Source organism: Haemorhous mexicanus, chromosome 11 (genome assembly GCF_027477595.1).
Source record: "Haemorhous mexicanus isolate bHaeMex1 chromosome 11, bHaeMex1.pri, whole genome shotgun sequence".
Taxonomy (NCBI): domain Eukaryota; kingdom Metazoa; phylum Chordata; class Aves; order Passeriformes; family Fringillidae; genus Haemorhous; species Haemorhous mexicanus.
In genome coordinates, this window is record NC_082351.1 from 10,983,740 (window position 1) to 10,996,218 (window position 12,479).

The following is a 12,479-nucleotide window of genomic DNA, read 5'->3' on the forward strand; positions in this document are numbered from 1 at the left end:
TAATCACAGCAAGAAAAATAAAGTCCCTGTTTTGCAAATGTTTATCAAGTTAACAACCCAGAGGGCTGGTGCATTCCTGGTTGCATCATTGTTTAGGCACAGCCCTGCCAAGTGTTCCATCACCACTGGCTCCCAGCAAAGCACTGGCATTGATGGTCCCACTGCTGGGGCCACATGGCTGCCACATGTGCTCCTCATGCAGGACCTCCAATGTCCAATTTCAGCGATATTTCAGTAGAAAACAGAAATATTAACCGGGGGGATAGTTTAATTTGGAAATAAATTTATTGACAAGCGTGATTTATTTAGTCATTAGCATATCTGAAGTCTTCAGCAAGCAAAAGAATTTTTCTTTCTAAGATATGGGCTAGGAATTACTCACTAAATTAACATTTCTATTTGCACTTAGTTGGGTTTTTAGCTGGAGTAGAACTTAGGAAAAGTGCAACAAGGATGTTTCAGTGGGTAAATCTGACATCCCAGGTTTGCAAGCCAGAGGAATACATTTAAATCAAACTTCTCTCTCTACATCACAAGAGTTTGATCACTCTTGTCTTTGCTGTAGTGTTCCTTTCTCTTTGGGCAAATTACTTATTTCAGAAGTATTAGTATTTATTCAGTGTAAAATAGATATTTTCTAAAACAGAAGGTAATGAGGGCAAGGAACTGTGGATGGCTCTAAGAGTGACAGAGGGTCTTACCCCCTCCCTAAATTCTGATGTTTTGCTTGAGTGAGGCAAAAGGTTGTTTGCTGTAACTATCCCTCACCAAGTGTACATCTTGAAGGCACTTACTTCATTACCTTATACAATGGAATCTCTTCTTAAAATCAAAATGTTGGTCAGGAGCCCATAAGCTGTCAGCTGGGGGAACTCATTGTGATATATTCATGGTCTGTGCATTTCAGGTTTTTGGAAGAGTCATTTTTACCTCTGGGTTCTGTCAGTGGTGGGTAATGAGAGTCTTCTGTTGACTTCAGTGGAGTTTTGGAGAGTGAAGTGATTGCTGGCCTGGGCCCTTGGTTTAATATTGCAGGCCAAATCCTGATACCACTGTCATATTCCATGGAATTTGTGACAATAATTATGTAAAAAATAGGCCGTAGATCTGGAATTAGACAATTCACCAAAGATACTCTCGAAAATTATTTCTGTCTTAGATTTACAGTCAAGTCTCATTGTTACTGCCTTGATCCACTCTGGTTTATCCTGTTATATTTTCCAGCAGTGATGTAAAACTAGGATATTACTGAATTCCTGAGTTCCTAACCCTATATCTATTAGCTCTGGAGCTGATGTACTGCTTTTTAAGGAATTGTCTTCTGGGATACAGAGCAGAGAGGGAGGATAGCAAAGAGCACAGAATGCTTCCTGCTGCACCAGATTTTTATCTAACACTGAGCAGTGCATGTAATCATTAGCTGGCTGCATTTTTGTGCTGATTATTCTACTGGGTTTGTATTTTAAAATGCTTTCCTGGGAGACTTCTTCTCTTGATTCTTCTGCTGGTTTTTTGAATGAACTTGGCTGTTGGTGAGGCTGACGGCTGGGCTGCAGGAAGGAGAGGAAGGCGCTCCCTGAATCCTGAGATGCTGCTGGAGCAGCCCCAGCCCTGCCGGGGAGCTTCCACCGGCCACCGTCCCCCAGAGGGAGCAGAAAGAACCTTTGGGTTCCGTTCCTCCCAAGGCATTAGCAGGGCGATGAGTCGCGACAGAGGAGCCGATACAGCGGGGGCGAGGGTCCCTCGGGGGTGGCCCCGGGCCGCGGGCACATCCCGGCAGCTGCAGTGCCGCGCGGCGGCCGCCAGGTGGCGCCGCAGCTCCGCGCAGGGCGCTGCCCCGGCCGGGGCTGGTGCCGCCCGCGCTGCCCTTCGAGCTCCGCGGGATTGCGCCCCGCTTCCCATTTGTTCCTCTTCTCCTTTTCATTTTTTTTAAATTTTTACTTTTGTCGCGTAGCTAAAGAGCACCCATTGCACGTCTTCCTGTATTATGCCCTTTTTAAGTCTCCTTTCCTACCAAAACAAGCCAGTGGGAACGCCATAGACTATAGCTGATGGGAAAAACCCTTTTTTTTAACACTGCTTTAATACATCAGAATGCCTCTATATGCTGGGTTTGACTAAATGCCTATATTTTCACAGAGTGGTATTTTATTTTCCACGAGAGAATATTTTCAGTCGTGTGATGTAATTTGTAATTTTATATTCTCTCGAAAACCTCGACCTACTGCAAATTTAAAAAGTAATAAATTGTTTGGGAGCTCAAAACTGAGTTTTCAGTTTTTTCTTAACTTGGTGTATGAGGCTCCTTACCTGTAGTGAAATGTGCACATGAGAACACAGTCTTCCTCATTTGTGATCATAGCAGATTTCATCTGCTTTTCAGGAGCCTCTTAACACTTGTGGTGTGTGCCAGGTGTTACACTGCTAGATTTTAAAATGAAAATATGTCATGTTGGTGATGTTACAGTTTGCCAAGGAAACGAGTTTACTGAATGTAAAAGAAGAATGAGAAACAAGGGATAAATACTTCATTTACTGCCCTTAAAAACAACCTTAACCTGTCTAACCTTAATTGTGGTTAATTGCCCATTACTGCCTCTGTCACTCTGCAGTCTGGTAAAGGTTGGTGCCAGAGGAAAACTGCTTTCTTAGGGAAGTGCAGTGGGATTGCAGAGAAAATAAGGAATGTCCCTGGAAGATGAGTGTCAGCCACAGTCACAGATCAGCACCAATGTGAACCTTATGTGGTGTTAGGGGCTTGTGCTGCTGCCTCTCAGCCCTAATGTTTGTGTGGTTTGCAATAAATAATAGAGAGGTTGCTACCAGTTTTTATGAAGTTTGTGGCTTTTTTGATCCATAGTTGGCAATGGGATTTGTATTTTTGTTCAGGGAGTGGAACAGGGTTCAGTGTTTTCAGTAATTACTAGGGTAGAATACTCAGAGTTCCTGAAGCAGGAGCCTGAGTTTCTTAATTAAAGAAAATATGCATTTAAAGACAAATGCATATATTCTTGAATAAAATTGCATCTTTTATTTATGTTCTACCATTTTAAAAATAAATCTGAGGCTAAAAATGTGTTCTGATTTATGAATTAATCTAATAAGATCTCTGCTTACTACAGATTTTGTAATATACGTATTACATTATATGATTATTTTGATTATATGATTTTTGTAATATATGCATTATTTAAATCAAAATCCTCTACCTCTGAGAAGATTGAGACATTTATTCTTACTCTCAAAATAAGCTCTGTGTGATTTGTAATGGGGTTTATGGCTGGCTGTTTGGGAATGCTCTTACCACTGTAAAGGAATTCCACTGATGCCTTTCTATACAAGGATGCACATCTTTAACTTGATCAGTCTTGACTGGGAGAGTTCACCTAGAAATCAAAGCTTTGTGTCATATTGCAGTGCCCTCACCAAAGTATGTTGGTGGCTCAGGTGCCTGAGTGAGTTCCATTTCATCCCTAGAACGTGCACTGTCACCATGTGCTGCATTAAGCTGAAGGACCTGGAGAGTTTGAAAATTCTAGATCAGTAGTAAGTCTTTTGTAGCTGTAAATTTTGAGAAAATTTGTTTCTCCTAATATAGAAAACCAGAGAAACCCGAGTGTCAGGGGAAACATTAATGCCCCACTTAAGCAGTGTTAGCCTTTCAGAAGCAGCAAATCTCATTTCTCCCTGGGGAGTCCCGCCTGGAACGTGAGATAACCTACACTTACCCTTGCTTTATTCATTGACTCCATAAAACTCTACAGCTGTAGCTGACAGCAGAATATTTAAATGATTTGAGCAGTGTAAATGCCTCACGTTCATTTAAATAACTGAAGAATTCAATCACTTGAATGCCAATGATTATTCCTATTGGAGTTTACATTTCAAAAAAGACAGCCCATCTGAATCCCTGTGAGAGCATTAAATTGCTATCTAATTAGAAGTGCAAAATTACATATATTTAAAAGATAATTAAAGGTTTGAAGGCTGTTGAATAACTGGTTGTACATATAAATGAATCACTGAAAATTTGTTAGCAATATGTGAAGCTTTCTTTTATTCTTTGCTTTCAGCTTTGAAGTTAGGTACAACTGAGCTCATGGGTTTAAGTCTGGTAGTATTAAGATAAAGGCAGATGTTTTTAATTATTTGTACTTGAACCCCAAATAATTATAAGCAGCTGCCAGTTTTACATAATCCCGAATGATAAATCCCGAGAATGCAAATAAAATCCCAAATAGAGGGGCTGTTCCCTTCAGTGGAGTAAATCACATCCATGGTTCTGTGATAATTGTCTGCAATCCACCTGAGAACCTGAGCCCAGCTGATGAACTCCTTGGCCAGGCTCAAGGTGTGGGACTTAAAGCTGGTACTTTGTGTTGACTTTTACTTCACCGTGTGTATTTCCATATTGCTTTATTTTTTTAAACATCACTGCACTGTTTGAAGAGCAAACCCATATTAGGAGAGTGAGTAGACAGAGTTAGTTAATACATGTGGCATGAGAACTATTTTCTTCTGTTGTTTTGCTAGAGGGTTCTCCTGTGTGCATGGCACATCTAATAGCTCTTACTTTTTCTCTGCCTGGAAACTTAGAATTAAATTATTCTCTTTTCCCTAGCAAATGACATGGCTCTTGTTTTCAGCTTCTCTTTGCAGTATTTTTGCAAATTTTATAGTGCAGCAATTTTTCACTACCATCTGGCATGGAGAATCAATCCAAAATAACTGGTTTCTACAACCAACCATAACCTAGGAACTTCTGGACTAACATCTTACATAATAGGCTGGCCATGAAAATCTCTCTTTGGACAGGGAAGCTGTTTTTCCTGTTTTCCTAAAACAATCTGTCTGTTACCTTTTTTAATATTAAACTAAGGGGGTTTGTGTGTTTGTGAGGTTTAAAACAAACTTTGTTTTTTGACTGAACAACTATTACTGTTCTACAGATTCAATGCTAAGTGCAGATCAGTAAGAAATCATTTGAATTTTGCAGACTGTATGGAAACTGTGAAATTGAAGTATCACAAATGACAAAACAGGACCATGTGAGCAGAGAAAAAAGTATTCCAAATGGAATAAAGAGCTTAAAAGGCAAGCAGCAGTGATTTAGGCTAAGATGCTGCTTCACATATATCCCCAGGCAGAATGTTTGGAGCTAAGTAGCACATGGAGAATGAAAGCTCAGTCACTGGGGGTGGTGTTGTATTGTCAGGTTATAGGTAAGTGAAGCAGGGAAGGGGATTTTTCACTACTACTGTTTGTTTGTTTGTTGTTGTTTTATTTATTTGTTTGTTTTTAAATCACACTTTCCCCTTGCACAGTGGGAGCAGTGGGACAGAGCAGCAGCTCGTGCTGGGAGGGCTGGTGAAGATCTTGGATGTTGCACTGACCATGGGAAGTCAGGTCTGATGCAATTTCCACCCCAAAAGCTGCAGGCTTTGCATGACAGTCAGAGGTACCCCAGACAATAAATAAGTGGCAGCTTTAGTGTGCAGTCTCAGAGCTGAATAACTGCCCAGACCAGGGAATTGCAAATAAGACAGTGCTTAAAACCTCTGCCTGTTTATTTAAAACAGCATGGAAAAGTGTGTAATTTTAGTTAATTTTTGTCTTTTCCTCTGATATTTGTTCATTCAAGATTTCCTATCAGACTTTGTAGATAAGAATGCCTTTGTAGGATGGCTTTGTGCAAGTTAGTTATAGAAATGATTATATTGTACTGAATTTTATTATGTAGAATTCAAGCTCAGCAAAATCTACTTGCATATTTTCATTTGTTTCCTCTAAAGCAAAGAAAAAGGGGTCATTCTCAAAGGCTGATGAGATTAATACCCCTGATGAGATTGATACATTATGGAAATTTTGAAGTGCTAGTTCCAAAAGATGAAACTTCATTGAACGATGCTTTGTTTTCAAATTGGAGGAGTTTTTTGAGTCCCTAATTCCTTACTTTTGTACACATTAGTAGTTTGGCAATGGAGAGGTATTCCTTGAAATTATTTTACCTCTCTAGGTTTTGGTTGGTTTTTAGGTGCTTTTCTCACGGATGATTCCACATTGTGGCTTAGAAAATTCATTCAAATCTGGTGATGCTTCCAAGGCTGCTATCACAGCAACTTCCTCTCTCCCACCTCCCCATTGTCCAGATGGAGCACGTCTGAGAAATTCCAATCACCTTAGACCCAAGATTGCAGCTGTTAAGATGTAGCTTGCTCTGTCCTTGATCAGATTGCTACACTCTGACTCTATAAACACGTGGCTGGTCATATTCAAGGCAGATGGTTTGGGACTGCTTGTGTTAATAAAATAAAAAAAAAAGAAAATCAAAGCAAAGAGTTTAATACTGGCACATGTAAATGGTTGTGCACAGGGTGGTGAAAAAGTGTGGTTCAGTCTTTACAACACACATCACACGTTGTTTGAATCATCCAATGCTGTAAGGGTCTGGCCCAGTCTCAAACAAAAGATACTGAGTAAGATATGATAAAGCTCATTCTAATGGAAAAACCAAATCCTGGGTTTTTCTCACAAACAAGTTTTTAGAACCATCCTGTAGTTTTGAGCAGACCAAGAGTTTCTTCTTTTGCAGTCCAGATATTTAACACTTTTCAGTATCTTCTCTTCTCTCCCTAGGGTTAACTGCTATATAATATCACCTCATATTTTATATAAGCCAAAGACTAGCAGCACACATTTTAAATCTAGTTCTTTTTCTCCTGTACTTAAATCAGAGTAATTTGGTAGAATTCCTGGTTTCTATCTTTCCCAATGGGTCCCTTAATGATTTTTTTCAATGCTTTATACTAATCTTGCAGATGGGTTTGGCTTCAGGCTTCAATCAGCATTTTATACTTTACCCAGGAGCCCCAGAGATAAAAGGTTAGATTAGGTTTGCTACCAGAGAAGAAGACATAGATGAATGCTATTTTTAAAACCTGGGGAATTGCTTCAGTGTCCATGAATAACTTTTACTAAGAAATTAGTTAAGCAATGAAACCAGAAAGAAGCTAGAGGAGAATGGACATTTCAGCATTACTTTTATGAAGTATTTTATATCTGATCTGCTTGCATTGGTGTTTGATGCCCTGTTTACATAAGCATAATGTAAATTTTCCACTGGGAATAAGGTGATATTTTCATGGGGATTATTAGTTCCTGTCCTAAATGCATTTAAGTGCACTTGCAATTCCTTTGAATGCTTATAGAACCTAACTCTTGACCATTGGGATTTTGGCTTTGTGTCTTCTTTTATGAATTTTTAAGACATGATTGCTTCTGATTCTTTGCTACAGAACTTTGGGTGTTTTATCCAGATCTTCATTTGTTTGCTTTTGGTTTTTGCTCTCTGAGTGCAAGGTGTGGGATCTATATGATTACAATAAATACAAGCCCCATAATAGGATGCTAATGGTTTGCCTTGGCTTTGAAGCCTGCTTCTGCTGTCAGGCACACAAGATCCAGTTTTCTTGTCCTAAATAAGGGTCTGCATTCTCCCTCTGAGAATGCAGTATAGCCCAGAAGCTCCTCAACATCTGTGAGGGAGGATGTAATTAAACATTGGAATCAGTACAGGAGCTGTTTGCTCTACTCAGATGATCCCAGCTCATGTCCTTGCAACACTGTTCAGCCCTCAGTATTTCAGAGCTTGACTGTAACCATTTCTATTCTAAAATGACTGAATCAGATCAAAGATTTATTTGGTTAATTGGTGCAGCCACAGAGAATAGATGTAGTTACTCCCTGTGAAGATTAAAGATAATATTGATATAGCTGCAGCCATAATGAAAGACTTGCAAAACCCAGCTAGAGAAATCAAGCCCTAGTAATGAATGGGATGTTATCCTCTCATGTGTAATTCTTGTGAGATTTGATTATATTGGCTGCAAATTTTGTTCTTCAGTATTTGGGTATGGTTATCTCTCTGGCTATCAGGGCTGTCACAGAGAAAAAATTATTTGTAGGACTGAGCTGCCTGAATTCAAAGTCTGGAGTATGAGCACGTGCTGAAAGCAGAAGTTCTTTACATCTCTCTACCCATCTGTTGAATAGCAGTAGAGAAGAAGTAGACAACCTTGTTACAAGAACAGTGGGCAAGGAAAGCACATGAAAATACTTTTCAATTCCATCTGCATCTCTTCTCAGAACTTACACCAGCTGAGTTACTGGGAATTTTTTATGCAAAAGAATGAGAATTGACTCGAAATTTTATCCCACAGAATTCCCTAAAAGAACTGTCTGTAAGAAAAACTGGAGTATCCAATTTTTTATGAGCAAAAACTATGGAAGCTCAGTGAAGCTTGTGCTGGGAGAAACTTTGCAGTGCTACATCTCAAAATCTCTTTGTGTTAATACGCTGTACTTGATATTTTTAAAAGTTTTCTGTTCAGGAAGATTTTTGTTTCCCTGCTTTTAAGTATTGTGGTCTACAAAAGCAACTGTGGGATTTATATAAAAGCTTTAAATTCAGAGAAGAAAAAGGATGGGAACAACCTTCTTAAAGCTCAGAGAGCAAGGCTTTCCCTTGGTGTCTGTAATCTGCAGAAGGTGATTGAAAGTGCCTGCACTGCTGGCTGTGGTGATGAATTGCTTGTCTCAGACACTGACAGGTTTGGTTTATGGTGTAGCTGGTCCTGGCCTGGGGGAGGAGAATCAGCCATATATATTGCCTTACAGGTACAGTTTCAATCCTTCTGTGGTGCTGCTGAGGAGTCACAAAAGCAATCTGGGGCTATTTCACACATCACAATGTCTCCTGTCATGCCTCATAAAGAGACTTGTGGTTTCTCTTGACAAAAGACCGGATTTCACATTAAGCCAATCCTCTCCCAAATTTACTCTTTTTTTCAAATGCAGTCTCCTAATTTTACTTATCCAGTCAGATTCTCTATTCTTCCTAAGTACTTCCTTCTTCCACTGGGCCAGGTTTGTGTGGTGTTGCACTAGGAGGCTGACTTTGAATGTTCAGCAGAGGGCAGAATTTCCCACGTTATAAACACCTCGGTGTCAAATTAATTTGTCACAAGAATGTTTATTTTAAATGTGCCATTTACAGCGTAACAGTGAGGAGTGATAAAACCCCCTACATTATCATTATTACTGTGTTACTTTTCCCCATGAAGTTGTAGATAAAATGAAATATCAGCAAATGCTAACACCATACTTCCCAAAGACTTGCATCTTATCTTGTTTGAAGTGAAATGGGTAAACATTTTGTTGATAAGATTATAGTAAATATAACTTCCTGTACAGCTGAAAGAGCAAGTTGGAGATATTTAACATAAACTTCAACATCTAAGGCCTTGTGTATTTTCCATCTGGGGAGAAGAACAAGGTACAACAGCTGAGTTTGACTTCCCTGTGTGTCCATCCAGAAAAGCTCTGCATCATGGCAAGAGATGATGCAAATGATCATGAGTTTTAGTCTTTTACTTCACAGGGAGCATTTATGTAGCAGTATGGTGCACTTTGTGTGAATCAAGCTGACTACTGCTAAATGTATTGCAGACCATCAGCGTGCATTTAGAATTTTTTTAAATCTTCTGATGTGAAAATTGTTGTGGAAATAAAAAAGGATGTGCTAACTATTCCACCATTTTTTGTACCAGTATGAAGAGGGGAAGAAACGAAGAAAGCCCAACTACAGCAGTGTGGATCTTTCTGAGGTGGAGTGGGAAGACAGAGATGATGTGGTAAGTGATGTGTTTTAAAACCCTGTCAGAAAACGTTGCATCCCACTACTGTACCTGGAAACTGTTTAAGTAGTCATTAGAGAGGCCACCTGACTGCTCTCTGGAAGGGAAGGACAATAGACCCTTTCATTTAATTCAGAATTTTGTAGCTGTTTTGCATTGCTTCTTCCCTATGTACGAATACACCACACACACAGACTCTTTGTATTTTTGGTAAAACTCATCACCCTTGCAGTCTCCATACATCCCATTGTGTATTTGTGCTGGATAGCAAATATAGCACCAGAAACAGGAATAGAATGTCTCCTCAGGGCTGGCCCAGACAACTGATGAAACTCAGAAATTAGTTGAACTTCTTTCCATGAGATCGTTTTTTCCTTAATGGAAGTAATGGGAGGTTTTTACTTACTGTACAAAGTCAAAGAACATCAGATGAATAAACAACATTGGATTCTTTGACCTATGTGCAGAGCAGAGTTTCACTCCAAACTCTAATTTCAGACACATGGGTAGCTGCAGGAGCAGGAGTCCTGTGTCTATCACACAATGCTTTCCATCGACCTAGTTTTTCAGCGCTCCATCTACTCTGCAGTTTGCTCTTTATCTTATTCTTTCTTACCTTTCAGGCTTAGCCTTTTCTGCAGTACTGTATCAAAAGCTTTCCTTATGTCCATGGCTTAACCTTTGCCTGTTCTTCCTGTCACTTCCTCCATAAATCTGATTTGTTAGGCATGATTGTTCTGTGTGAATCTGTGCTGACTGTCCCTAATTAAATCGTAACTCTCCAGGTGTTCACCTTTCTGTCCCGTAATTTAGCTTTTCCCATAAGGTCCCTCCTGCCAAAGTCACGACTGCATGTCTGTATTTTTCATAGATGTCTCCTGGATCCCTTCTCAAATATCAGTCCTGTGCTAGCTTCTCTCAAGTCCCTCGTACCTCTGCTTTTCCAGAGAGGATTGAATACATCCACGGAAGGTTCCCATATTTACTGTGTCATGTCCTTCCGAAATCTGGGATGGATCACGTACAGCAGCCCCTGGAGTCTTGTCAGTCTTCAGATGTCCTAATTTCTTGATCTCTCTTCTGACAGAAGTCTGTATTTTCTTTCTCCCTTACAAAATATATATCTTGTATTCCCTGCTCTCTCCGCCCCCTTGGTGAATAGTGAAGCAGTTCATCTATGTTTTAGGCAAGGTCTGTTTCACCAGGTGATAGATTGTCCTCAGCCTCTCCTCAGAGGCCACTTCACTTCCTAAAATTTTGTGTTGGAGTGCACACACAAACTTTTTCAACTTTTTTATAGCTTTGTGTCATTTTCTATGCACACACTATTTAAGGTTTCCTCATAGGATTTTCCTATATTGTAGCAGCCTTCTGCAATCTTGGAAATCTCTTTGGCCTCATGTTTTATACCCTGCTTTTTTTCTTAACTTTGATCCTTTATTATTCAACCAGTTTCTCTGCTAATGACCTTTTAAAATTTCCTCTGTCCTTTCAAATCTTCTTGTAGTTACACACAGATTTTAAACCTTCATGATTTTTCTTATTGTTATTTCTCCTTGGTTTGTTTTCTTTTTTCCTTTACATTTCTTCCATTACTTCCTCTGCTTAATTTTCACTTATTTAATCATATCTCAGTAGAAGTTCAGTGGTTCAGATAATGGGACATTGAGCTATTTCTGTGACATTGAAAGTCAAGTTTTATTTATAATTGAGATTCTACCTGAGTACACATGAAAGTCCAGATTCAGCTTTCTCTAAGTACTGCCTTTGATTGAGACCCCTAAGCTCCATCACTTTTTTTGAAAATTTCTTTAAAAATTGAGCTTTGTCTTATCTGAAGGCTGCAAAAAATTTATTTTACATTTTGATGAAAAATATATTCATACATTTAATCTGAATCTTTCTTTTGCCTATAAAATATGCTTCTTAAAAATGAATTTTTAATTGTAACACAGAAACAAGTTACATGTGGCTCTGCTTCACCCAAGGTCTTAGATTTGATGTTCTTGATTTTTTCCAAGCTTGAGTAGTAAAGCATTGTTTATTCAACTGCAGAGGCAAAGAATTAATGTATTCATATAGCTGCTTTTAATAACATAGACTACTACTGGCATATTTTTCTCCCATGAAACACTTACGTAGAAGCTGATTAAGACATTTTCTTACTTTTTGCCACATTAATTTCATGGTTACATAGTTTTCCAAGAATATAGAATGATCTCATACTGCAGCAGTGAAACTGAGTTGTTAGGAATTGATTGAAAGATATTTTGTTGAAGGAGCAATAGTGCTTATTACTCTGAAAGGTGAAGACATGGCTTTTCTTCAGTGATCCAATGAGGAAAAGGTGGCCAAACTAAGGTTAGAATTTTTTTCACTGTGAAATATTGTTGTCATAAATATATCAGCTCATTTTCCAGTTTAACAATACCTGCTATCTTGCTGTTAAGACATTTTATTAGAAACAGAGATTTTAACATGAGCTTGTTAAGTTAACAGTGTCTTCCAGCAAGGTTTGCAAATACACAGCACCAAAGAGGAGAAGTTTCAATTTGGATAGAAACCTTTTTCTCATTAACTCACCTAAATTTCTTCTGGTATAATTTCTAGCTGAATGAAATAATTTTTTTCCAAATAAAAAAAAAAGACCATGAATGAATGTTTTGGGGCTTGAAGCCAGCTGAGGCAGTGCTTATTTTATGCATTTGAGGAGGGAGATGAAACTGCAGAAGAGCTGAGAAACCAGATTACAAAGCCAAGAAATGCAATCACAGCAAGCAGGGA

At 38.9% G+C, this 12,479-nt stretch overlaps 1 protein-coding gene across 10 annotated transcripts in view; it reads left to right on the forward strand.

Moving 5' to 3' along the window:
* Positions 1–12,479, forward strand: part of CACNA2D3 (calcium voltage-gated channel auxiliary subunit alpha2delta 3) — a 414,102-nt gene that overhangs the window by 311,012 nt on the left and 90,611 nt on the right. For all 10 annotated transcript variants that reach the window (XR_009487851.1, XR_009487850.1, XM_059856396.1 and 7 more), the window contains one exon: positions 9,609–9,692. Coding sequence is in view for 8 of the 10 variants with exons in the window: in XM_059856396.1 (XP_059712379.1) it covers positions 9,609–9,692 (84 nt within the window). In the remaining 2 variants the exon portion in view is untranslated. The remainder of the gene's footprint in view (positions 1–9,608; positions 9,693–12,479) is intronic.